Here is a 23652-nt window from a genome sequence, read left to right on the forward strand (position 1 = left end):
TGTAATCATTTACTAAAATGTAATTTAATATTTATCTTTGTTCTATTTTTAGGTTGGAAAATATTTGAGAAAAAAATCAAGTCTTGTGAAGTAGTAAAAGTGTGTCTTGGCATAAGTAAAATTGAAAATTGAAACTTTTATTTTTAATTTAATAATAAAAATTGAAAAAAAAAATTTTATTATTTAATTAAATTTTTTTTTAATTTCATAGTAAAATATTAACATCTTGGAGTAAAAATTAATAATATATATGTTTTTTTTTTATTTCAAAATTGGGGTAACAAATGAAAACACTATTTTTCAAATTAAAAGCTGGAATGAAAAATGGTAAAATAGGAAGCATTTACCTATTTCTAATTGAAACAATACAACAAAAAGCAATTAAAAATAAATAAAGTAAAAAGATTTAAGCTATGTTGATATTTTATTAAAAATATGCTTTCCTTTCCAAAAGATAACAAAAAGGATTAGACGCAAAATATGTAAAATCTAAAACAATTTTTTTTTAGTTTTTAATTATAAGTTTGTGATTATATATAATTTTGTAATCCGATATTGGGAATCAAACATTAAAAATAATTTATTAATCCATTTTTTCGGATTAAACTTTAATTTCATCCGATATTTGTAAATAAAATTATTTTCTTTTTCAACGGAATTAAAACTTTTAAATTATTTTTAATTAAGATTTTCGATATTACAGAATAAAAAAAACTTTATTGATATGTTCATTCACTTATTTTAGTTAATGCATTATTTTTTAATTTTAGACCAGACTTGTGGTACCTTGAGAGAGACATTATGAAAGTATTTAATATAATGTTCTCATATTCTAGAAAAAAGTGGTTTATTTTGAATTTTGATACTTAGTACAGGTAAAAAAAAACAACAAATAAAATTTTTTGGTGTTTAATGCTTTTTTATTATTTTTTATTTTTTAATCTAATAACAACAAATACATTAATATGTATGCGAATTAAAACTAAATTGTGTCAACTACAAACCAGCAGGCAAATATTTTTGTTATATTAACGTTTTATTTTTTACAATTACAATGCAACGCGGTTATAGAATTATGAATTGTTTTTTTTGTAATATAAGGCAACATGGATGGATGGTGGTCACGAGAAAAGGCACATTTCGTTTGATATTTTTGCTATGTATATAAAGGGTATATAAAAATAAGATGGAATTTATATGCCATATACGAGCTGTACATCTGTTTGTTTTACTAAGCTGTGCAGTGACACTAATATCGGTTGAATATCTCTTTGTATAATAAAATTTATTTTTTATTTTATTTTTCAAACTAAAAATTTGTGTTACACTGAATTTTTTTTTTGTAATTTATTGCCCCTTTATTTAAGTTAATTTTCGTACTGCAGTAGTAATTAATCAATTAATAATTTTTTTTTTGGAAATAGCTTTGACTAGTTTTATTAGTAAACCATGTGCAGGCTTTATTCGCGGCCGCATTTGTTCTGGCTGCTCTTGTTGTTGTTGTTTTCATAAACGCCTCACTTTATGCTTTTTAGCAAATTAAATATAAATTATTATTTTCCAACGCTAACTTTGTGGTTAATAATTTATATGTATATAATGTATAGAGTTATGTTCTTCAACATTAATATATGTAAATAAATATGTTTTTTGTTTTTTTTATGTTTTTGTTTTAAGTTTAACCATTATACAAGTCTGCAAAATAAAATAATATATGTATGTATATAATAACAACAAAAATTAAATGTAATTTATATTAAGCGACTTTTACTATTGCAGCTGCTGGTATTTGTTTTTGTTTTTGTTTTATTAATATTTAATTTCTTTGATTGCTTTTCATTAAATTTGTTCATTCAACTAAAGTGTTCATCATTTGTTTGTTTTGTTTTTGTGATTATGTGTATGTGTGTGTGTGTTTATTAGAACGCATTGACCAGTTCCACTGGCGCCAACCATGCACTGAGGCGCTCAGCGTACTCGTTCCACATAGTTGCCGGGAAAGGTGCCGAAGCAGCCCGTACGCTGTGACGTGCCCACGAACCAGCCGTCGTCGCATATCTCCAGCACATGAACGATGTCGCCCTCCAGCAGCTCCATTTCGTCGGAGTTCTGCGGTCGGTACTTGTAAAGTGCGCGATAACTGTGAAAGTATTTAGAGCGAAATTAGAAATCATTTTTAATTTAAATTGTTAGTTCTTCTAACTTACACTAGAGGCTCTGAATGCGTGTCCACGTGTAGTGCATCAATTTTGTTGTTGTGGTGTTTGGTTTCTTTGAGTATGCCATTCGGTGGCTGATGGCCATTTTTGGTTATTAAATTGAACTCGTTATTAATATTTGTGCGTAGTGTGTCGAGTGAGGGACGTAAATTCGTGACGCTCGCCTGTTCGGTGATAACGGTGCGAGCGGCAATATCTTCGGCGCCAATATCAGTGAGTACCTGAAAGTTGCATAATATTTTGATAATGGTAATATTTTTTTAAAATTGTACTCGTTTACTCACCTCAACATATGACACTGGGAATATGCCCTTTCTATTAGCTATTTTGCCCTCAAACCAATTCTCATCCACGCGTCGTGTCAGTGTGACCAGTTCGCCTTTGTTCAGCGACAATTCTATGCCGGATTGCGCTTGGAAGTTATATTTGGCACGCGCCTGTCCTTCTGATGGTTTCTTTGGTTGTTGACGAGCAATTTCTTTGTTTACGACCTACGAGAAATAAATTTAGTCTAATTTAATGAACTTGAATTTCGCATTAAATGTTTAAAGTTAAAGTTAAGGTCACTCCCAAAATTTTAGCAAATTGGGTTAAAATTTATTTAATATTCTTGATAGAGTTAGAGTTTGCAATAAATTTTTTCAAAAATGTAGAAATATTGATTAAATTATTTGAAAGTACTGATGTCAACGGGTTGCCACTTTTTTTTTGAAAAAATATTTTTAAGTAGTACACCTTATATATTTTTTCTATAAAATTTTTCTATAAAACTATTTTTAAAAACGTAAATTTTTTTTCTTCGAAGCTACATCTCATTTTTTCTGCTTTTTCTCATTCCTTATAATTTTCCAACAATGGCAACACTCACCTCCACATAGCTCACAGGCAGTAGACCAATCATGGCATTAAATTCACCTTCGTACCAATTACGATCAATTTGGCGACGTATGTAAATGATGTCGCCCTTCTTGAATGTGAGTTCTCTGCAAAGTATTTCAAAACACATGATTTTCAATTTAACCATATTATATGCATTTCCAATTTACCTTGCATTTTGTCCTTGGAAGTTGTATAGCGCACGCGCTGCCGTTCGTGTTGTTATCGCGTTCGGCGATTTGGGCGCCAAATCCGATTGGAAGTCATCATAACGATTTAACGGTATTGGTGATTTTTGTGTTGGTGTAAAGTTATCGGTGTGGCGACGTGCATTCATATCCTGCAACTCTTGTAAGTACTTGCGACGACGTTCCTCCTGATAAAGCTTTTGCATTTGTTCGGCTTGCCGTTGTGCTAAATCCTCATCCGACATGGCCTGTTTGTATTCATGACGTATTGGTGTCTTGAAATGGATATTTACATCCGATTCAAGATAACGATTTGGAGATTCTAAGGGAGGAGAATTAAAGGGAGCGGAAATGTTATTAACGGCAGTTTTTCTTGTTGTTGTAGCAATAAAGTGCATATGTACTTTAGACTAGATTGTATTGGAATTGGCTGTTAGAAAGAGCATTAAATTATTATAGTTTTTAATGCGCTACTAACGCCTCGTTGTTCAAGTGTTTTAACATTTTCTTACTGATAACACGTGGGAGCTTTAATTGGATTATATTATTTTTAGGCATTAAAAACTAAACAATTATAAGCAAATGGGTAGAAACAACTTGTAGATCCTTATCGGTTGAGTTTTAGTTATTATTATTCAGATCTTTATATGCATATTTCTGAATAATCTTAGAAAAAAACTGTATTAGGTCTAAGCTATAAGTGTTGAGTTTTCAGTTTTCGGTGAAGTTTTTGTTTTTGATTTCATGGTGATCTGCTCTTTCGATGGACAATATCGTTGACGTATGATTTATATTTTTTTGTAATCAATCATAAAAGCATATAATAGTTTATTATACCTTAATCTGAATATTATCTTTTTATTTGTGTTATACGTTTTAACGATATTCGACCAAAACAGTTCTTAGGATTTAAGTCTGCTTTTGGAAACATTTATTAATTTAATAAATAATATTTTCATGTCGGAAAAATACTATAATGTTTGATATTACCTACAGAAAGCTAAATCATATTAAAAAAACCTTTTCTCGATCGGAAATAGAGATTAAACTAGGTTTTGTGGAGATGTAGTGTCAATATACCACAGTGGCCGCAAAGTATGACTTCAATAATGAAATTGGATCACTTCTAGATCTAATGGCCGTTTGTAGCGCATATCGGTAGATGTTTATCAAACTGCTAGCATAGTAGATTTAAGTTGATTTAAAAAGATTTTAAGAGTTTATAGGGAGCCAGAATTATGAAAATCACTGAATAACTGAAGAAGGTACATTTTTTAGCAGAAAGCTTAGGAAAAACACTTTTAAAATGCTAATTATTAGCCATTTTAAAATTAACCATAATTAATTTGAATTCTCTCGAAGAGAGGAAGACGGTTTTCTCTTTGGAATTTCACTCGCACTTTAGTTTTCTACCTTAATAATTAATTTATTTTTGGAGTCTATGAAATATTAAATAAAAAATTATTTCATAAATACGTGTGAACATAGTCACCAAATTTTCAAAAACGGTTGATTTCATCTAATCGAAAGCATAGAAAATTATTAGATAGTGGTTTTTTTATATCCTGAACATTCAACTATTCATACCCCGTCATTCAAATCATATCCTGAACGCGGTATATTAAATTTGCTATGAAGTTCTCTTAGTTTTTGAGATATCGGTCTGAAATTTTGCACAAGTCTTTATCTTACGAAGAAGCTGCTCATTTATCGGAACCGCCGTTATCGACTCGCTATAGCATATAGCTGCCAAACAAACTGACTTTTATATTTGTGAATGCTATTATGGCTTCGATGCAACCGAAATTAACATTCGTATTTGCTATTATACATAAGTATGCATATTGATTTACTTCTACCTTAATAGCAAATCAACGGTTCAACGCTGATGAATTATTACAAACCCTTATTGATAAATTATTTACATTCTTTCATATAATAATACATTACAACCCCATTACCAAGTAATGTTTATTGTTGTTGTTGTATTGTTTTTTAATATACGTAACACAAAATTCCACGAATTATTTATGAGTTGCGAGCAATTCATTCATTAATATTATATTTTTATTGCCGCGCTGGAGACATTTTACGAGCATATTAACACCAAATATGTATATAAATATGTATGTGTCTTATTATAATATAAAAGCACTGCATTAAAAAGGACTAGTTCAGAACTAAAGCAGAAGTCACTCATAAGAAGGTGGTACTATTTTATTTCTGGAATTATTAATGCTTTCAAGTGTCACTTTTCATATGAATATCTGCGAAGAGGTTACGATTAACAGCACTACAGGGCTTTAGAACGTGCCTTTAAGTGCTTTCAGGAGAGATGTTAAATTTTACTGTTATTTCTACAAATTGGTATTAACTTCTTTCGAATTCCACAAATACTGAAATTGTCACGAAATCTGTGGCGCAGAACTAGCGCTTTGTTTGTATGTGGTTCTGTTTGTGCTTCGCTGTTTGGATTTCTTTACATTTAATTAGATTTATGTTTAATTGCGCTAAAAACACAATTAGAAAATGTATAGCAATTGTCACGCGCCGAAAGCCAACAACAAACGAACAATGCAAGTCAAGTCTCAATGAATGGTTAAATGAATGATGACGCTCTCTCTGCGACAGGTGCGAGTACTAATTTTTTTGTTGTGTTTTGTATTTGCTACTTATTTGGTCTAATGAAATTCGAAACCATTGAAAAAGCAGTTTGTTTTCAAGCTTAGAAAAAGAGGCTTTTAATAGTCTATATATGTACATATGTGTATATTTCTATGTTTACAAACCGTCGTCAGCGCACACGTTAAAAAAAAAATTAAAAAATATTTCTATATATATAATTAACAACGAAAACCCAAGCCTTAACAATACGACTAGAGAAAATAGACTGTCACTGATTGCTGTCATTCAAATCATTGATCGTTCAGTGGAAACTTGATCGCCTCAATGTTTTTCAATTGTTTGTAGATACACTTTTGCCTTGACATAAAGAACTTAGTGATGGCCGACAAAGAAAAGCAGAAACGCGGGAGTCTTATGCGCCGGCAGCGCTTAACTCACATATGCACATACATACACACACTCGAGTACATATGTATTTATTATATATTTATGTACATAAAGTATTTGCGTCGCCACAAATTTATTGAATAAAGTAATTGTCGAATAACAGCAAATAATAATTGTCAAATAACAATTAGTTGGTCGCCGCCGCAACGCGCGTGCTCGCTTGGGTGCTGGCGAAAGAGTGGGGCGGCAAGGGGAACTACAGACTGACTAGCTACTAGTCACTAGCAAGTAAGGGCTAGCGTATGTGTTGTTAGACCTTCGTTGGGTGGTTCAATTCAATCGTGTAAGCACACTACATAATACAAGCGTATATGTGTGTGTGTCAAAGCGGAGAGTGGACGAGCGGTTTGGGTGGCTGGTGGCTAACACGACAGACGTCTCAAGCTGTCTGCCTCGCCTTCGGTTACAAAAGTGAGGTAAACAAACAGGTAAATAAACAAAAACAAAGCAAGAAAACAAAATAGTATATGTGTGTGTGTATGTGGCAATATGTTATTGCATATGAAATACAACACATTTTTATCTAATTTCCTGACTTTATCTGCAGATAAGCTTTTTTAAAAGAAATTTAATTTGTACGTCTGGCGTGGCATTTTCCGCATGAGCAGCTGGAAATTGTTTAATTATTTTGATTGCCGTTATGCATAAATTTCTTGTTGTGCTGTGATTGAAAGAGAAAAAACTAATAATTGCATGCATAGCTAGTAATTGCATACATACATACATACACATATACCCATTTTCGAAGTGTAAATAATAATCAATAACCGTATGGGGAAATAACGCAAATAAAAAGCAGGAAATACGTTAAAGTAGAGGTTTGGTTGTATAATATTTAGACTGTTTCCTTGTAAGCGAGTAGCAAAAGAACACTCGCTAAAATAATAAGATATAAAGTAATTCGGCTGCATTTTCAAGTTGACAAAGTTGTTAAAAAGAAATGCGTTAACTTCGGCTGCATCGAAGCTAATACCCCTTACAGGCTAATTTTTTATAGCTTAAAATTATATAAAGAAATTTTTATCTAGAATTTGATTGGTCAGTTTGTATGACAGCTATATTTTATAATGGTCTGTTCTGAAAAATTAGCTCAAAGATATAGTGCTGCCTTGGAAAAAAAATCTGTGCCAAAGTTCGTGAAGATATCTTGTCAGAAAAAAAAAGTATTCCATACAAGAACTTGATTTTGATTGGTAAATTTTTATGACAGTTATACGCTATAGTGGACCAATCTGAGAAATTTGTTCGCAGATTGTACTGTTGCCTTAGACAATAATCTATGACAAATTTCGTCAAGAAATCTCGTCACATAAAGGTGTTTTATACAATAATTTGTTTTTGATCGATCAGTTTTTATGACAGCTATATGCTATAGTGGTCCGATATCGCAGTTTCTGACAGATGAGCAGATTCTTGAAGAAAAAAGGCTGTGTGGATAATTTCAGGTCTATATCTCAAAAACTGAGGGAAAAGTAGCTGAGTTCTGCTAAGATAGCAGGACCGTTTCTCAAGCAAATAGCATTAATGGTGCGGATGTATTCGACATATTCCAATATGACATCTGTACAAACTAGACTATATAACGTTACAGTAATCTGTAAAATATGTGTTAATTAAATATGAGATCTATATCAGAATATTTTCACTACTACTACTTAAATGCTCAATTTAAGGTTGTTTCGTGTATTCAACAAAGGAAGAGAAAAGTGATTGAGCAATAGCAGAAAATCGATAGAAAGAAAAAATAAACTGGCTTAGTAGAACCAATCAAATGTAGAACAAACCAATTTTGTTTGACCCAGAAACGATTTGATTTAGTAGCTCAAACTATTCTCTCCTGAATGGCTTTACAGCAATGTGTTAAATAAAACCATAAACACCAAAATAGTAATAGACAAAATACTGTCAAAAACTGAAAAATAATTACACACCAAAAGACAAAAGCTAAAAAAACAAAAAAAAAAAATAACGCAAATTGCTAGTTTGATGCGGTTAATTGATTGTGCGCCAGCCGAACCAGCTTGTCACTTAGCGTTTGTCTGCGGTCTGTGCGCCGCAGCGCCAGCTGTCGGACGAGCTTTGTCTTGTGATGCCGGTTATATGCGGCGCGTTTAATTTACACTTTCACTACTGCGCAAGCGGGCAACAACTTTTCCACAACACTTTTCCCACAACTTTTTTGATTTTGCGTTTAACTTTTTTGTTCCGTTTTGTTATTGCTTTTTCACAGTGACTTAAACAAAAGCGCTGCTTGGCGGGTTAACTACCTAAGCATGTATAAAATTGCACATAAAATACCTCGAAAAGCATTGCACTGTCTAGCGCACTGCATTTGACGGTGTGTGACGGTGTGCGGCGCGGCGACCAACGACGTCGTCAGATAAGACAACTTGTAGACACTAAACTAAACTGAACTGAATTGAACTTTATGGCCGTATGTAAACGTAAATTAAGTGTTTTCCACTTTTTTTGAACCGTTATTCAACGAACAATACAATCAGCGCGGCGTGTGGAGATTGCGGTGTGGCAAGCTGAGACGCACGCTTCGAATTACGCGCGTATCAATTGTTTGCTAATTAGAACAGTCCACAAATAACAAAAACAATAATGCAAAGCGCACAAATACTAGCTAAGATTACATGCAGTTCGATGCCGCAGTCCCTAATGTTATCTTTGCGCGCGGCGGCATGCCACTGTCGCTCGCATGGCCTAACACTTACTCGAATTTAATTCTATTATATCCAGTGAACGTGCCTATAGTGCTTGATTCGTTGAAGTTTTTTTTGTTCTCTCAATTTAGCTTTCTATTTGCCTCAGCTGCTGAGCGTTCGCGAAAGTCTGCTTGAACCCACTTGAAATAAAAAATTCGATACAATTCAACCGTTAACCGTTAGCGTCTGTACATTACTGGCGGGCGTGCATCGTACAACTGTTTGTGGCGCCGTTCAATCGAGTCACTCAGCCAGTTGCTCCACTGCCGGCTGCGCTACTCCCAGTGGGCTCGACTGTGCATGCTTCTGGCGCATATTTCGCGATGTGTCTCAGTCGTCAAGTACTCGGGTGTACTCACGTACTTTCATTTAGATTTGCAACGGTCTTTTATTAAAGTGACTGATTTTTATGTACTGTGGTGTATTTGGAACATTTGTGTGGGAAATATTATCTCTGGAAATAACATTCTACTAAAAAAAATCGAGAAGTCATTGAAAACTTGTCTCATTCCGGTCTTCCATGCATTGCTGTAAATTACGTTAAAATCTATAAAGTTAAAGAAATAGCGCTTAAAAATCGTCCTGTTGACTTCAAGGAGATAGCAGAAGATCTCAACATCTCTTACGGATGGAGTCAAGACATTTTGGTTTAGGTTTTGGGTATGAAGCGAGTCAATACTAAACTCGTACCAAAATACCGGAAACCTTTTACAAAAGCGATATTGAGTGGCGGTCGCTAAATAGATGCTTGACAACGCAGCTGTGGACCCTACATTAATCAAACGCATGATTACTGGTAGTTTATGAATATGACGTCGAAACTGTCTAACAATATAGGGAATGTCACCGAAAACAACAAAATTCGCTGCAGGCATTGACGGTCATTACAGGCTTTTAACAAATGTGTGGAAAATTGGATTAATCGTTGGCGTTGCTGATATAGGCTCAAGAGCCTATTTTGAAGAATTTCGGTTAATTTTGATCCTGTGGTAAATCTTGCATTCGATAAAGAGCGTTCCCACATTGACCTTAAGCATAATTTCTCCATTTAATTTCTGATTATTGTTGTTATATATCTCCGTTAAAGATGCCTGTATACCCTTTAGAGAGATATTTTACTATTTCTTCTAAATTGGAAATAGATAATTTTCTTACAATTATTAATATTTCACAGTTCCTCGAAAATATTTATGTTTTCTTTCAACTTTTATCCACCTTGTATCACTGTAATCATATGCTATTTGACTTACTGACTTATGGAGCGCGCGCGAAATTGCTCGTTACTCTCATTTGACGCACTACCGTAACGACAGACTCTCCACTCGGTTTCTTCATACTAACACTTTTACCATGATTACGATTTTCACATGTGCCACGAGGGTAATTCGTAGTTAATTCACTTGTAGTTGTAATTAATATCTCAACAATGCGGTTTAATTGTTCACTCTTATACCCAGCCGTGAACGCTTCTCGCAAAAACTGAGTACCGATTTATTTTGTTGCTTTACAACAACTTTACGTGATAACAATTTTTGTTGTTGTCTTACTTTAAAGCAGCGATATGTTTACCTTTTTGCCATTTGTTTATTTTTCATGAAAGCTCTGGGTGCCACGCTACGCGATAACTCCATTTTTAGATTGTCTCTTTTGTGTTTTCGTTAATTTTGGAGTTCGTTTAAGTGTTACGTAAAGATTTAGGTACGTAAGAAATAATTTTTGAGTGTCGACAGTTCCACCCTCTACTTATTGTTATAATTGCCATTGTAATTGCTTTTGTGGAGCGCTGTGAGAAATTATATTAAATTAAATTCTTATGTTTTTGTCAAATTGAGTCAAATTAGTGTACTCAATTAAATGCTTAAGTAAATGAGGGGTTTTGTGTGAGTGTGAGAAAAGAGAAAGGAGGGTTATACTATAGTGGATTAAGTTCAACCTGCTTTGTTTTATATGTCTTACAACAAAATTGTGAGACGTAACAGAATCACGTCAGAGTCGCTGTTTAGATGGCACTACTTATTATAATTATATAAGTTATTTAGATTATAATAAAAGTTCGAAAACGTTTGCCAACTGCCTAAAATTATCTGTTATGGAAAGTTAGTAAAAAAAACAAGTAAGGAGTGGTTAAGATCGGGTGTAACCGGAAATTTCATACTCTTGCAAGTTGCAAGGAACAAAGCCGGGAAAATACCTTCAGGTTGGCAAAACTTTATATTAGAAATGTAGCGAAAATGTATTTTCACTTAGTTTTATTACTATATTATATACTTCCTGTCAGCGAAAATTATACTAAAATCATTGGGGGCTTTCTCAATTTCCTAAATATAACTTGCACATTGATTGATATATATGGTATTAAGCTCGAATATTAGGTATATGAGAGCTAAAGGAAGTATTGATCCGATTCAACGCATTTTTGACACAAGGTTATATTAATATCAAAAAAACATTTTCCTCAAACTTCAATTATATATCTCACAGATTGCCAGATATTTTCGGCAAAAAGTCATCCATAGGCTCTGGGGTCCACATTTCCGCTTGAATAGTTATAGTCGGACTTTGACAATTTTTTGACCTGAGATGACATAACTTAAAGTAAATATTTGTATCCCGATATATTAACTAGTGCTTCATTTGTACATATACTGGAAAGTGAAAAAAAATCAGTTGGAATTTAAAGTTATATGGAAAGTAGGCGAGGTTACTGTCCGGTTTCGCCCATTTTCGCACTTAGGAATGTCCAAATAATCTTTTGTTACAAATTTGGTTGACATAATTGGAGTAGGTTCGGAGATATGTAATTTAACATAAATATGGGCGGTGCCTCGCTTATTGTTCAATTTTGACAACTGCTCCTTTAAAGCCCTTTTGTGTCATCTCGGATGTAAAATTTAATATCCCTGACACATTTCGTTATTGATTTGTCGCAGTTTTAGTAGTTTTTAACAAAACCGTTATATGGGGAGTGGGCGCGGTTATTATCCGATTTCACCTACAATATTTTCTTGCTGTCGTAAGAAGTGTCGAAATTATATGTTTTGTGCAAATTTGGGTGATATAGGTTGAATAATTTGGGAAATACATATATACATTAAACATTTTTGAGGTTGCCACCTGTTTATAACTTATTAAAATACTTAAAGTTTAAAGTTTAAAAATTTATGGAGAAAGGCTACCTTTTGCTTAAATTTTTTGTTCAATTAAATTCATTAACTTAATGAAATAATTTTATATTAACATCACACTAAATAGATTTAAGAAAAAAATTTTTTTTGAGAAGAGTTGCACTTGTTTCTAAAATTTACTTAAAAACGTTTGTCAACAAAGCTCAGCTAATTATTTTTTTTTATTTATTTAAATCTCTGTATTCTCTTAATTGCCTTTTGCTACCTTCAGTTGCTGTTAATTATATTGTTATAAAATTACCTATATAAACCCGTACATGTAAATATGTTTTTGTACTTGGAAACGTCATTCAACACAGTGCACTTCACATATGAGGGTCACTGTTATTACATTCAAATGTGTGCATGTGTGTTTTTAGCAGTCTCTCGCATTAAGTGCATTGTGACTCGTGTCATTTATTAGAACAACTTTTTCTAAGGAAATAGCCTTCTTTTGTTCCGTTTTTTGGCGGTTAAATTCTAGCCTTTGACTGAAGGAGTTCGCTACATGGCATTTATGCCAAGGCTTCGCAGTGTAAATTACTTTAAATTGCATTTAATAGCTAAAATTATTATTTTGGAAGGATTTAAATTTTATATGTGCCAAATATAATTGTATGCAAATTTCTGAAAATTGCCCTACTTTAGAGAAATGGAAAATGACTTCGTAATTATTTTGAATAAATAAAGGTTATATGCAATATATACTAACTTTAATATCTAGATTGTATACTGAAACTCCGTCACGGATGGGAAAATTAGATGAAAATGAACTGTGAAACGATATTAATAAAGTATATACATATGTACATACATATATATGATGATTTTTATACCCTGAATAGTATATTAAGTTTGCCATGAAGTTCGTAACAGGCAGAAGAAAACGTCGCAGACTCAACAAAATATTATACATATAGATAAAAGTTATTAGCGGAACGAAATGATTCGATTTATTCATATCCGTCTGCTGTCTGCCGACGAGAGGATATCTAACTACAACTAAAATCGACTTTCACTTTTTCAGATTTATTTTTTACTCATATAATTAGAGAGAATATGATATTCTTTAAATAAATAAATTTTAGAAAAGTTTTTGAATTTCAATCTGGCCTAATCTTAATAGTTTTTGTTGGACTATTTTCAAAATTATTTCTTGAGTAAATTTAAACGATAGTGATCATTATAGCGATCCTACTACAGTAGAACATATCTAAAAGGAACCCTATAGTAGGGATTTATATCTGGTCAAAGCTTATCATCAGATTGCCTATTTTACCATCCCAGTTATTACTCAATTGTAAACAACCACTTCTTTCACTTTCGGTGAGCAGTACATTTATACTCCTGCAACATGTTGCTACAAAGTATAATAGTTTTGTTCACATAACGGTTGTTTGTATCACCTAAAACTAATCGAGCTAGATATGGAATTATAAATATCTATAAAAGATCAAGATGACGACACGAATTGAATTCCGAGTGACTGTGACTGTTTGTCTGTCCGTCCGACCGTGCAAGCGGACGATTGGCGCGCCTTTAAAACTCCATTAATCAAAAACATATAAAGTGCCATAACTAGGCTCACATTTAGGAGAAACCCCATATCTTGAGACCTACTTGACCGATTTTAAACTAATTATGCATGCAATATTGTCCTGACATGCTTACATTACAGTGAAACCGAAATCAGACAAATACCACACCTCCTTTCCATATAACACAATTTAAAATTCCAATTTTATTCTTTACCTTTCCAATATACAAATCGAAAACAAATTAATGTATCATAATGTGCATTTGAGATATGCCACCTTATGGCCAAAAATTGTCCAATTCGGTTTGATCTTTGCAATGTGCAAAAGTTGAAAATGTTCAGTTACACCAGAATTTAGCTCTTCCTTACTTGTAGTATCCTTTAATAAACATTCAAGTATATATAGAAAGTATACAACCTTATGTGCTATATTTTGAGCAAAGTAAATCTATTTTAGTTACTGCTGAAGCTATAAATTTGAACCCGCCTTAACTGCATTGACATACTTTCCACTTCAAAATATTACACTATGCAAATCACTCTCGCTCCACACACACACATTCCCACACACAATAATGCAAATAGGGCACTAGGATACTAACTAGAGTGACGGCGCCTGTTGAATACCAACGGCACCACTGCTTCAATGGCGCGCTGGTTAGCTAGGAAGTCCTGTTTGCGCTCCGGCAACGGCGTATAAGGCAGCCCCTTGGCATTGGTACGTATGCGCACATTTTGCTCGCGATCATAGTAATAACCTTTACTAGCGGCAAAAGTGCGCGCTGCCTCATAGTCATTGTCCACTGGTACGCCGACTGTCTCGCGACTCACCCACAGTATTTTACCGCAATTGGCAATATTGCAGGAGTCGCTGGAGCGTTGGCGCGACCAGCGGTGTGTTGCAAGCGTTGCACTGTTATCAGTTGTTGCATTGTTGCTGGCGCCGACAGGTGTCTCGATGCGTTCAAATGCGGGCACTTTACCGGCTAACGCACGCGGCGCAGCAGTCAGCGGCTCTTGTAATGCACGTAAATCATGACAACTTTGATGCAAGCGACTCGGCGTTGTTGAGGTTGGTATGGCGGGCGTGTTGTTGCTGTTGGTGATGTTGTTGGCCAAGTTGGTGGCGCGAGCATAATGCTGTAGTTGTTCCGCATTCAAATGGTATCTGCGGTTTGTGGCCACCGTACTCGGCGGCAAGTGGAAACCATTCTGCGGCGCTTGATATGAAAATTTACCGATGCGCGTGTACTGCGTTAGCGGACGCGTGGTTTCGTTATAGCACTGCATGTGAGTTGGCGGACTGACAGACGTACTAATCCACTTCAATTCATTCACTATTCACTTTCATTTTCGATTTTATTATTAGCTCACTATTCGCTGCTCACTTATTATCTACACTATATTTATAAAAAATCGATTTGTTGTTTTTACGCCGATTGGATACAGTGGTGCACGCGTCTAATTTCTGTTAGAGTTGCGGAAAAAGCAGCGGTTCAACGCCGACTGACCAACTTGACTGCCTTGGTGGTACAACGTGAGTGTCCAATGCGCCAGCTAAGCCTGTTTGCTACTAGCCTTTTAGTCTAGTGGCTTGCTGCCGCTGGCTAGCTGACTTGATTGCCTTGTGGAAGGGCGTTCGATACTAACATTGAGCGCTGCATGATTGCTCTGCCCATTGTTGTTGTTATTGTTGTGTTGTTATGACTGTTGTTAGCGCTGGCCATGGCAACGCTTTGAACATTTGCACGAGTGCAACCCCCCGAAAACCACCACCACACTGGCTTTGACGTTGCGAAGTTTTCTTCCACCAACTACGTACTAACTTGGCTAACTAACTAATAGTCTGCGTACTGCAGCGCACTGGCCAAGCCAAGGAGGTCACAAAGCACTATTGGTAGTATTGATTTTAAGTCTTGAGCTACAACACACATACACACCACCGAACAGGTGTAACGGTGCGCAAGTGGAAACGAATATGAAAATGTTAAGAAAAACAAAACGAAATGAAGGGAATTAGTCTTTTGACGGTGCTGCACCTAGCAATTCGCTAACCTTCTCAGCCTGTACTCGCTAAGTAGTAGTGGGCAGTTGTAGACCGGCGACGGAAACGGCTTTTAGCGTTAAGCGTCTTCGATTTGTTGTTTGTTTTGCTTGAGCTGCGCACTCGCCTTCGCCTTCGTGAGTGCGAATTATCTCTTTTTGCGGTCAAAAGGAAATATTCCTTTTATTATTAGTTTTTGGTTTCATTTTATTTTCACTTTGCTTTTCATAATCTTAATGACGACAGAGTGTTTCTTAAAGGTTACGCGCACTTGGGTGTGTCAATGGCCTATTGAGCTTGAGGTTTGTCTGAGGTAGAAAGAGTAGCGGACTTTGTAAGTTCCGTACGCATAAGAAATGTAAACAAATGTTTATTTGTTGTTATTATTATTTTTTGTAACGAAGAAATGCAGTGGGGGTTAAAAGTAAATTTAAGCAAATGTTGTGTCTAATTTTATACTGGAGCAGTATTTCTGAAGCTTATCAGCCACTTTGTGAGTAGTTTATGGTTATGGTGTCTGGTTGGAAAACATGATTCACAACAATGAACAATGATTCTATAAATTACAGTTCATAAGAAATATAAGACAAAATATATACTATCGTGAAATAATCACAATAGTCGTGTAAAATATAGTCTTCTACGTCACTATTGAATATGAAGTTAAAATTAAAACCTTGATAACAATTAGCGAATTTAAATCGATCTAAAGATTATTTCTGAATCGTTTAGGTCTTCGAAGTACACGTATTGGTTTAAACGAATAATGCACAAGTGTGTAAAAATAATTTTGTATTATTCCCTTGAGAGATCTTAGGTCGTTTCGATAGGAACTTCAGAACACTTACGACACCGTTTTATGTTCTTGTGAAGTTTGATCTTCATATGGCAATTAATGTGTTTTTGGAATCTAGTTGTTACAGGAGTGTTTTGGGGAGTCTACTTTATCACGATCACAAATATTTAAAAAATTTTAATCATCAGTGCTTGAAAATCGTCGTGTTGGCATCAGAGAGATAGCAAAGATTCTCAACAGCTCTTATCGATTGACTCGAACACATTTAGATTGATGTCTTGGGTATGAAGTTTGTTAATACTAGATTTGTCTGTATGTGTTGTAAAAATTACGCGCCGAGTAGTCCAACAATCAAGCGATAGGCGCTCCAGCAATGAACTTAAATCGGAAAAAAGAAAATTCGCTCAAGACACTGAAGGTCATTCCAGCCGAGGCCTACATGCTTGGCCTATTTTGAAAGCTGTTTGTTTATGTGAATTCGTGTAAAAATTGATCAGTTTATACTAAGAATTTAAGTCAATTATATAATACAGCGAAGCAATTTTGCCAGCATTACAATATATGACATTGACTCCAACGATTCAATTGATTACAAAGTTTCCTACAGAGGCTCGAAGAAAAAGACTGTGCAATAAGGAAAACGCAATGAGAAACGCGTATCAGAACAGATCGAGCGAGATCGACATATTTCTTATTCGGAAGTACGCTCTAAGCGGTCTAGCTTTTTAAAGTGCTTAAAATATCTGTAAACCGCATTCTTCCCAAATGTTTATACTTTATTCTTTAACAAAACCTTAAGATCAACATACAAACTCTAGTGGGAGAGGTAGAGAGGATCACCAGCTTTACGAGAAGAAGGGAAATTAGTGAGACTAATTTTTGATTTGCAGCATCAAATTCGTATAACCTACTGTATATGGAAGCTTCTTCAAAATTATGAAGGATCACATATGCATTATGTTGCTTAAAACTAAAATGCTTATTTTAAATACTAATAAATAAATAAATAGTTTTTATATAATTTGTGTAATTTGTTTACCACTATTTTGAAAATAATGACTTTTCGTCTATTCTGAATGAAATATCGGTTACAGTTCTATTTTAAACCACATACTAGCATATGCTGTTAGGTTTCCAAAGGTTTTTTGTACTTTAAACTTAACATACTGCATTGGAAAACTATAGCCGTTCTCAATGCATTTCCTCTCTGTTCGCTACGTTAGAGTTCTGCTATCATCAAGTGCAAGTAATAATAATATTATCCAGTTAAATTCAAAGATTAAAGGGAACCCGTACCATAAAACATATAACCGCTTGCTATATCCGATTTATACCAGTTGTTTGTTCGATTAGCCACTCTTGAATGCTATGCGAAATTAGCGAAACTTAACATATATTATAGTAATGAGGATCCCATCATCTCTTAAATCTTGTATGAATAGCAGATATATGTATGTAACAACTCACCTGCGCGATATCCACTGGGTTTTGGTGGTACTGGTGGTTCGTTACCGTCATCTGCGATAACGTGTTTAGAACGTAGGAAGCGGACATGAAAAAGGACATTTAAAAGTTGAAGATGTTAATAGAGATATAGATAAGGAGAGGGCGTGAAAACGCGTAAGCTAATGAAGCCAAAGCAGCAAAAAACGGTATAACCCAGCGAATCAGTCAACCATTATGTAAAGACTCTTACACAAATACCAAAGCGAATACGAATATTATGTACGTAAAAGATAAAGAGCAGTTAGAGCTGCTAATTACTGAGAAGATGGATGTGTAACAATGGCACGAGAAAAAAAAATTATTTAAATACATTAAGTACTCATAAGGGTCCTATTGGTTATAAATAAACATGCAAGTTTCATAAGTAAATATATAAATAGGCAGGTGGAATGTTATGAGCCCAAACCTTGGAGTTTCATTATTAAAGACTAATAATTAAAATATGTTTCTTCAACTCTTTGATTACGCACAACCCAATCAACATTGTTGAGAAATAGTTTTAAAGGTTGATAGCTCTTTAAATCACTTTAATTGTTGTGCTCTTTCTAAGTATCATCATAAGTTGTGCATATTTTGAAAATTTATATTTTAAAAACCTTGAAATGATACCGCCATCGCACTCTTGAGTATCTCACAACTGCCACCGCAACGTGGATGCGAAGAGGCACGCTTACGCTCACTTGGCTCGGCGCCGTCTGGCACATAGCGTGCCTTCGGCTGATGCTTCTTCGGATCGAATTGTTGATTTGCGAATATATCGCTACGATGCATTCTCCATAGCGAGGTGTCACGACCATGTTGCAGGGTTTTCGGTGGTCTTGGCGGCGAAGCCGAACTCGACCGTGGCGGCAGTCTTCGCAAAATTTTTGCTATACGCACTGAAGTGCGTTCTTTACTTATCGGTTTTGCAATTCCGTTTCCTTTGTAGGCATTGTGGGTTGGGCTTGGATATTTGTGTGCAATCCAGTCCGCCGACAGATGTGGTGAAATGGCTGCTGCTTGTAGTATATCCGGGCTTGAGCGCGATTTAAACACGTCTGTTGGCGGTGATAAGCTACGTTCATACTGACTGCGTATTTTTTCAACGACACAACTACGTTCGGGTGCTGCTTTTGCTAGACGCCGCTGTGTCGCATGCTTATTCTCTTTTAGGGCAGCTGTTTTACTTATTATATCGATATGCGGCATAAGCCGATCTCTTACACCTATCGGCGAGATTACACGACGGTATGGTGTACGTCCACGTCCACGTCCACTTCCGGTGCGTACGCGCATGCTCTGACTGCGTTGTTCGAATTTGTGTGCCAGCGCTTGTACATCACCACATTCTTCATTTGTGGTCTCCATATTTAAGGCGTCTTTTGAACCTGTATTGAATTGCTGCAATTCAGGATCGCTGCGCACCTTTCTCAGCGTACTAACCCCAAAAAAATTACACCGACTATCATCGTGTGCACCAAAACTTTCGAAACGCTCCTTCATTTTACGTACATCTCCAGTGTGTACGCGACATAGGTAAGAGGATGAGGCCTGCGAGACGGGCGAAATGCTCCGTGAGCGATAGTGTGAATCCAGCTGCTCAACACTACTGTTTGGCGTCAATTCGCCTAAATCATACCAAGCATCCTCTGTCACTTCCATGCAATCATGCACTGGACTCGTGGGTTGAGACACGCTCCCGACGTCGGGTGGCCGCTCGGGTGGTGAATGCATGTGAAAATTTACACGTGCTGTGTGGCGTTCGCCAAAAATATCCTTTAAATCGGTTAAAGAGTGACTAAGCTCCTTATGATGATGCTGTGCTGGCGTTGGAGTTCCTTTGCGTGCGCGCGATTTCATATTTTCTTCAATTACCTTCATTACTTCGGCTTCGTCCGGAGAAGAGTCTTCGCGTGCATGATAAATTGTCGTTGGTGGTTCATCATATTGACGTTCTTCAAAGTATTGTATCTTCTGTGTGATTTTTTCCTTCGGTTCTTTTCCGGTCGGCGAGTGTTCATATGACCTATGTTGTTCCTTTTCAATATCCTCCTCGACTTGTTCATAGTGCCCATGATTTCTAAATGGCTCGGTTGCTACATTTGTATGTTCGCATTGTTCTGTGGTTTTCCTATCTAGTTTTCCAGATTTGGGTTGTTCTGGTATTGGGGGTGGTTTGGGCATAAAAACTTCAGCATTTTTTGCAGCAACTGCACCACGAGTTTCACGCGCCAGATACACTGGCGAGCTGCTACGTGCGGTTTTAACGGTAGCTTCTATCGAAGTGGATTGTTTTGCGGCCTTATCTTTTATGTGCTCTTTGCTAGTTGTAGTTTCTTTTGCTAATTTTTTGCTAATCGTCGGCTTTAAAAGTTCTTCTTTCGTCAATGTGGAGTTACATCGCACTTTGAGGGCACCCGGTAGGGCGGCTCGTCTCTTGGCATCCGCATCTACAGTGATCACATAATCTTCCGAAGTGGCATGCGTGTTGTTTGCATAGATTTCATTTAATTGTTGTGTAATCTTCAATATCTGATCCTTGGAGAGCGTGCTTACGAGATGGCTGCTTAACTGACATTTTGCGAGCTCTTCAGGCTCTGCTATTGCTGCCTTGTGATCGACTACACCATGTGGCTGGAGTTTGACTTCCAAACTGGAAGCCAAATCTGCTACAGTGTTTCGACGCCAGTAAGGGCGCACAATTTCATGTGACCCATCAAACTCTTGACGCATTTTTTGTTCATAATCAGCGAATATATTCTTTTGTTCGAAAGTATATCGCAAGTCCTCCACGGATTTATCTTTTGAGTGCAAGCCAAAGTCTGTATCCTGACGCCATTTTACGTCCTCCACGTCTTTGGGACGAAACACAAAATCCTTTGTACGTTGTTCATGTTTAAGCTTACCTACCAAATAGTTTAGCTCCTTCTCTGCACGTTCATGATGTCTTATCTTACGCCACTCATCAAAATCTAAAAGCTCGCCCTCTCGACGTATCGGTTTAAAGGATGATAATGAGGTAGCACGCTCTAACTGACCGACTCGCTCTAGAGTGCTGTAGAACCTATTCAACTCCGTAAAACGTTCGGAGTTATTACGATAACGGCATGTGGGGCTGTGCCGTTCATAATGTTCGAGCGAGGTAGCGCTGTGCGCCAACTCACCACAAAGATAGAGACCCCGCTTGGAGCGATCATCGGCACTGCTCAAACTGCTGGCTCTTATTACTTTACCAGCATCGTATTTATCTGTAGATTTTGTGGTGCTGGCACGGTAGGTGTCTATGCGACGTCTTGAAGGCGAACGTACGCTGCGTGCACTCTGTTGTGGAGGAACTCGAATCTCACGTGTGGGCGAAAACTTTCGCAAAGTGGAGCTCTCGTCTCTCGAAGGAGAGCGTACTGCACCGCGCACTGCGTGTGCGGAAGAAACTGGTGGCAATGGTGGTGGTAAACTTTGTTGGGGTTGTGGCACACGTATCTCGCGTGTGGGTGAGAATCGTCGCGTATTATCCGCAATAGCGGGTGATTCCGGTCGTGCGATATCACGTACAGTTCGTGAAGACTTCGAACGTTGCATTGCGGGTTGCAAACTCGGAGGCAAGTTTGGCATACGTACCTCACGTGTTGGAGAAACTCTACTGGTGCGTTCGGTACTAATGCCAGTTCGCACCAACTCTACGTCCGGCCTCGGTGATTCGGTTTTGCTGTACGAAACTTGCAAACTTCTGGGCTCTTGTGGCACACGTACTTCACGAGTAGGAGAAAACTTTCTATATTTCAAGCTTGGTGTGGGGGATTCGGGGCGTGCGATATCTCTTGCAGTTGCCTCGACTGGCGTAGCCTGTGGTGGGTAGCGTTTAGCAGTACTACGTTCATATTGCCAAAGTAAATCATCTACATAACTACGATCCACTACATCGTAATCGTCTAATCTGGCGTTATACTCTTCCAGGTGATAGTAACGCTTTGGACTGAGACTACGTGATTGATGTAGGCTTATTGATTGATAACCGCTCCGTGGTATAGTATGCGAATCATCCACGCGCTTATAAGTGGTAACTGTAGGCGAAGTTTGTGTCTTTAATGAGCTACGCATTTTCACCGTTTTGGGTATTGTGTTGCCCTTCGTCGAAGCGGAAACACGCTTACCATTTTGTTGGGTTACATATTTTGTTTTGACGGACTTGCTTTCAGGCTTAGACTTGGTCGGTACAACTCGTTTCGCAACCACTAAATTAGTTCTACTCACGTTTTTAGGCGCTGTAGAGTCTATCGAGAAGGTGGAGTCGGTGCGTGCAAGACTGACCGTAGATACCGTTTTCGGGCGTGGACTCTTCGAACGAGTCAATGATTTACGCACTGCTTTGGCACAATCGAATATTTTGGCCTGTGGAAAACACATTGAATGACGTACTGTGGTGCTAACACTAGAGTTCTCCGTCTTCTTTATTTCCTCCCTAAGGCGTGGCAGTGACTTACTACGCAGATGTGCCACACATGTGGCATATGAGCGCACGGCTTGTTTCACCTCTTGCGGTGACTTGAGTGATGGATCGCGTAAAATATTAGTACTGGCTTCAAAATTTGTCAACCCAGTAGGCAGAGTATTCTCCAAACGCTTCTTTTCTTCGGCAAATGTACGCTCCTTCGAGATCGAACGTCCGAAAGCAACCGGACTGCGACTCGATTGACGTAAGGTCGCTACACGACTTTGCGAACGTGTGGGGCTAATCGAACGAAAGCGCGTATGTTGTTGCACACGTTTCAGCCTAGTGCCATCGGGAACGTTTGAATCATCGCGACAAATGCTGAGTGCTCTCGGTGCTGCAGGTGTTTCAGCGCGACTTTTTGTAGCCGCCAACAATGTTGAAATAGCGCCAGCAGATTTTGAGCGGCAGACAGCGCCATTAATGCGACCGTGCTTGCGCAAAGTAATTGTTGCATACTTGTTGGCGCCCAATACGGTTTCTTCGGGGCTTTGAAAACATTGTTCATGACGTTTCGGTATGACCGGTGTTGGCTTCGGTGGACGTGCTGGTGATGTCTTTGCTGTCACCTTTTGACACGACGATTTACGATTCGGTGGTTGTGGTGGTGAAGCACCGCCCGTACTGGAGGTACGCTTACCGCCGAGCGGTATGAACGACGGCGTGAACATTTTCGCTTGGTGGTGAACTTTGATATGCGTCAATTGTAGAGGAGGCGCTTGTTGGTGTGTGACTTGGCTAGATTTCAGATTCTTGCTAGCAGTATTACCGCTCGCTGGTGCTGTTGAGATCACGCGAATTCTGGTCAATGTTGGCGAGATTTGTGTGTAGTCGAGGTATTCTTTTGACGTTTTCAAAAATGGAATAATTTAAATGTATACATTAGAATTTGTTGCGGTAGCCGTTAGTTTGGCAATACTTTGTGAGTTACTTTCCAAACGGTGCGGTGCGATTCCGTGGTGAAGAAATAACTTTTTGTGCGCGAAACTTATAATGCGCATGTTGAGCGTTTGTATTTGTGAATTATTTCTAATTTACAGATTAACTTAACGGTAATTGTACTTAATATCA

The 23652-nt window shown here is 37.0% G+C and overlaps 1 protein-coding gene across 28 annotated transcripts in view; it reads right to left on the reverse strand.

The window, feature by feature from the left end:
* Positions 1-893: 893 nt before the first annotated feature.
* Positions 894-23652, reverse strand: part of CAP (Cbl-associated protein) — an 86035-nt gene continuing 63276 nt past the window's right edge. For 20 of the 28 annotated variants that reach the window (XM_070108232.1, XM_070108231.1, XM_070108233.1 and 17 more), the window contains 6 exons: positions 18075-18125; positions 3266-3605; positions 3088-3202; positions 2504-2710; positions 2208-2440; positions 894-2140 (listed from right to left, as the gene is read on the reverse strand). In XM_070108232.1, coding sequence (XP_069964333.1) covers positions 1969-2140; positions 2208-2440; positions 2504-2710; positions 3088-3202; positions 3266-3605; positions 18075-18125 — 1118 coding nt within the window. In that variant the 3' untranslated portion in view covers positions 894-1968. Of the gene's footprint in view, positions 2141-2207; positions 2441-2503; positions 2711-3087; positions 3203-3265; positions 3606-6072; positions 6096-8653; positions 9009-9075; positions 9290-14369; positions 14505-18074; positions 18126-18709; positions 23423-23652 lie in introns of those variants that run through there. The other 8 variants (XM_070108218.1, XM_070108226.1, XM_070108243.1 and 5 more) reach the window with 7 other exon arrangements.

Source organism: Bactrocera oleae, chromosome 4 (assembly GCF_042242935.1).
Source record: "Bactrocera oleae isolate idBacOlea1 chromosome 4, idBacOlea1, whole genome shotgun sequence".
Classification (NCBI taxonomy): domain Eukaryota; kingdom Metazoa; phylum Arthropoda; class Insecta; order Diptera; family Tephritidae; genus Bactrocera; species Bactrocera oleae.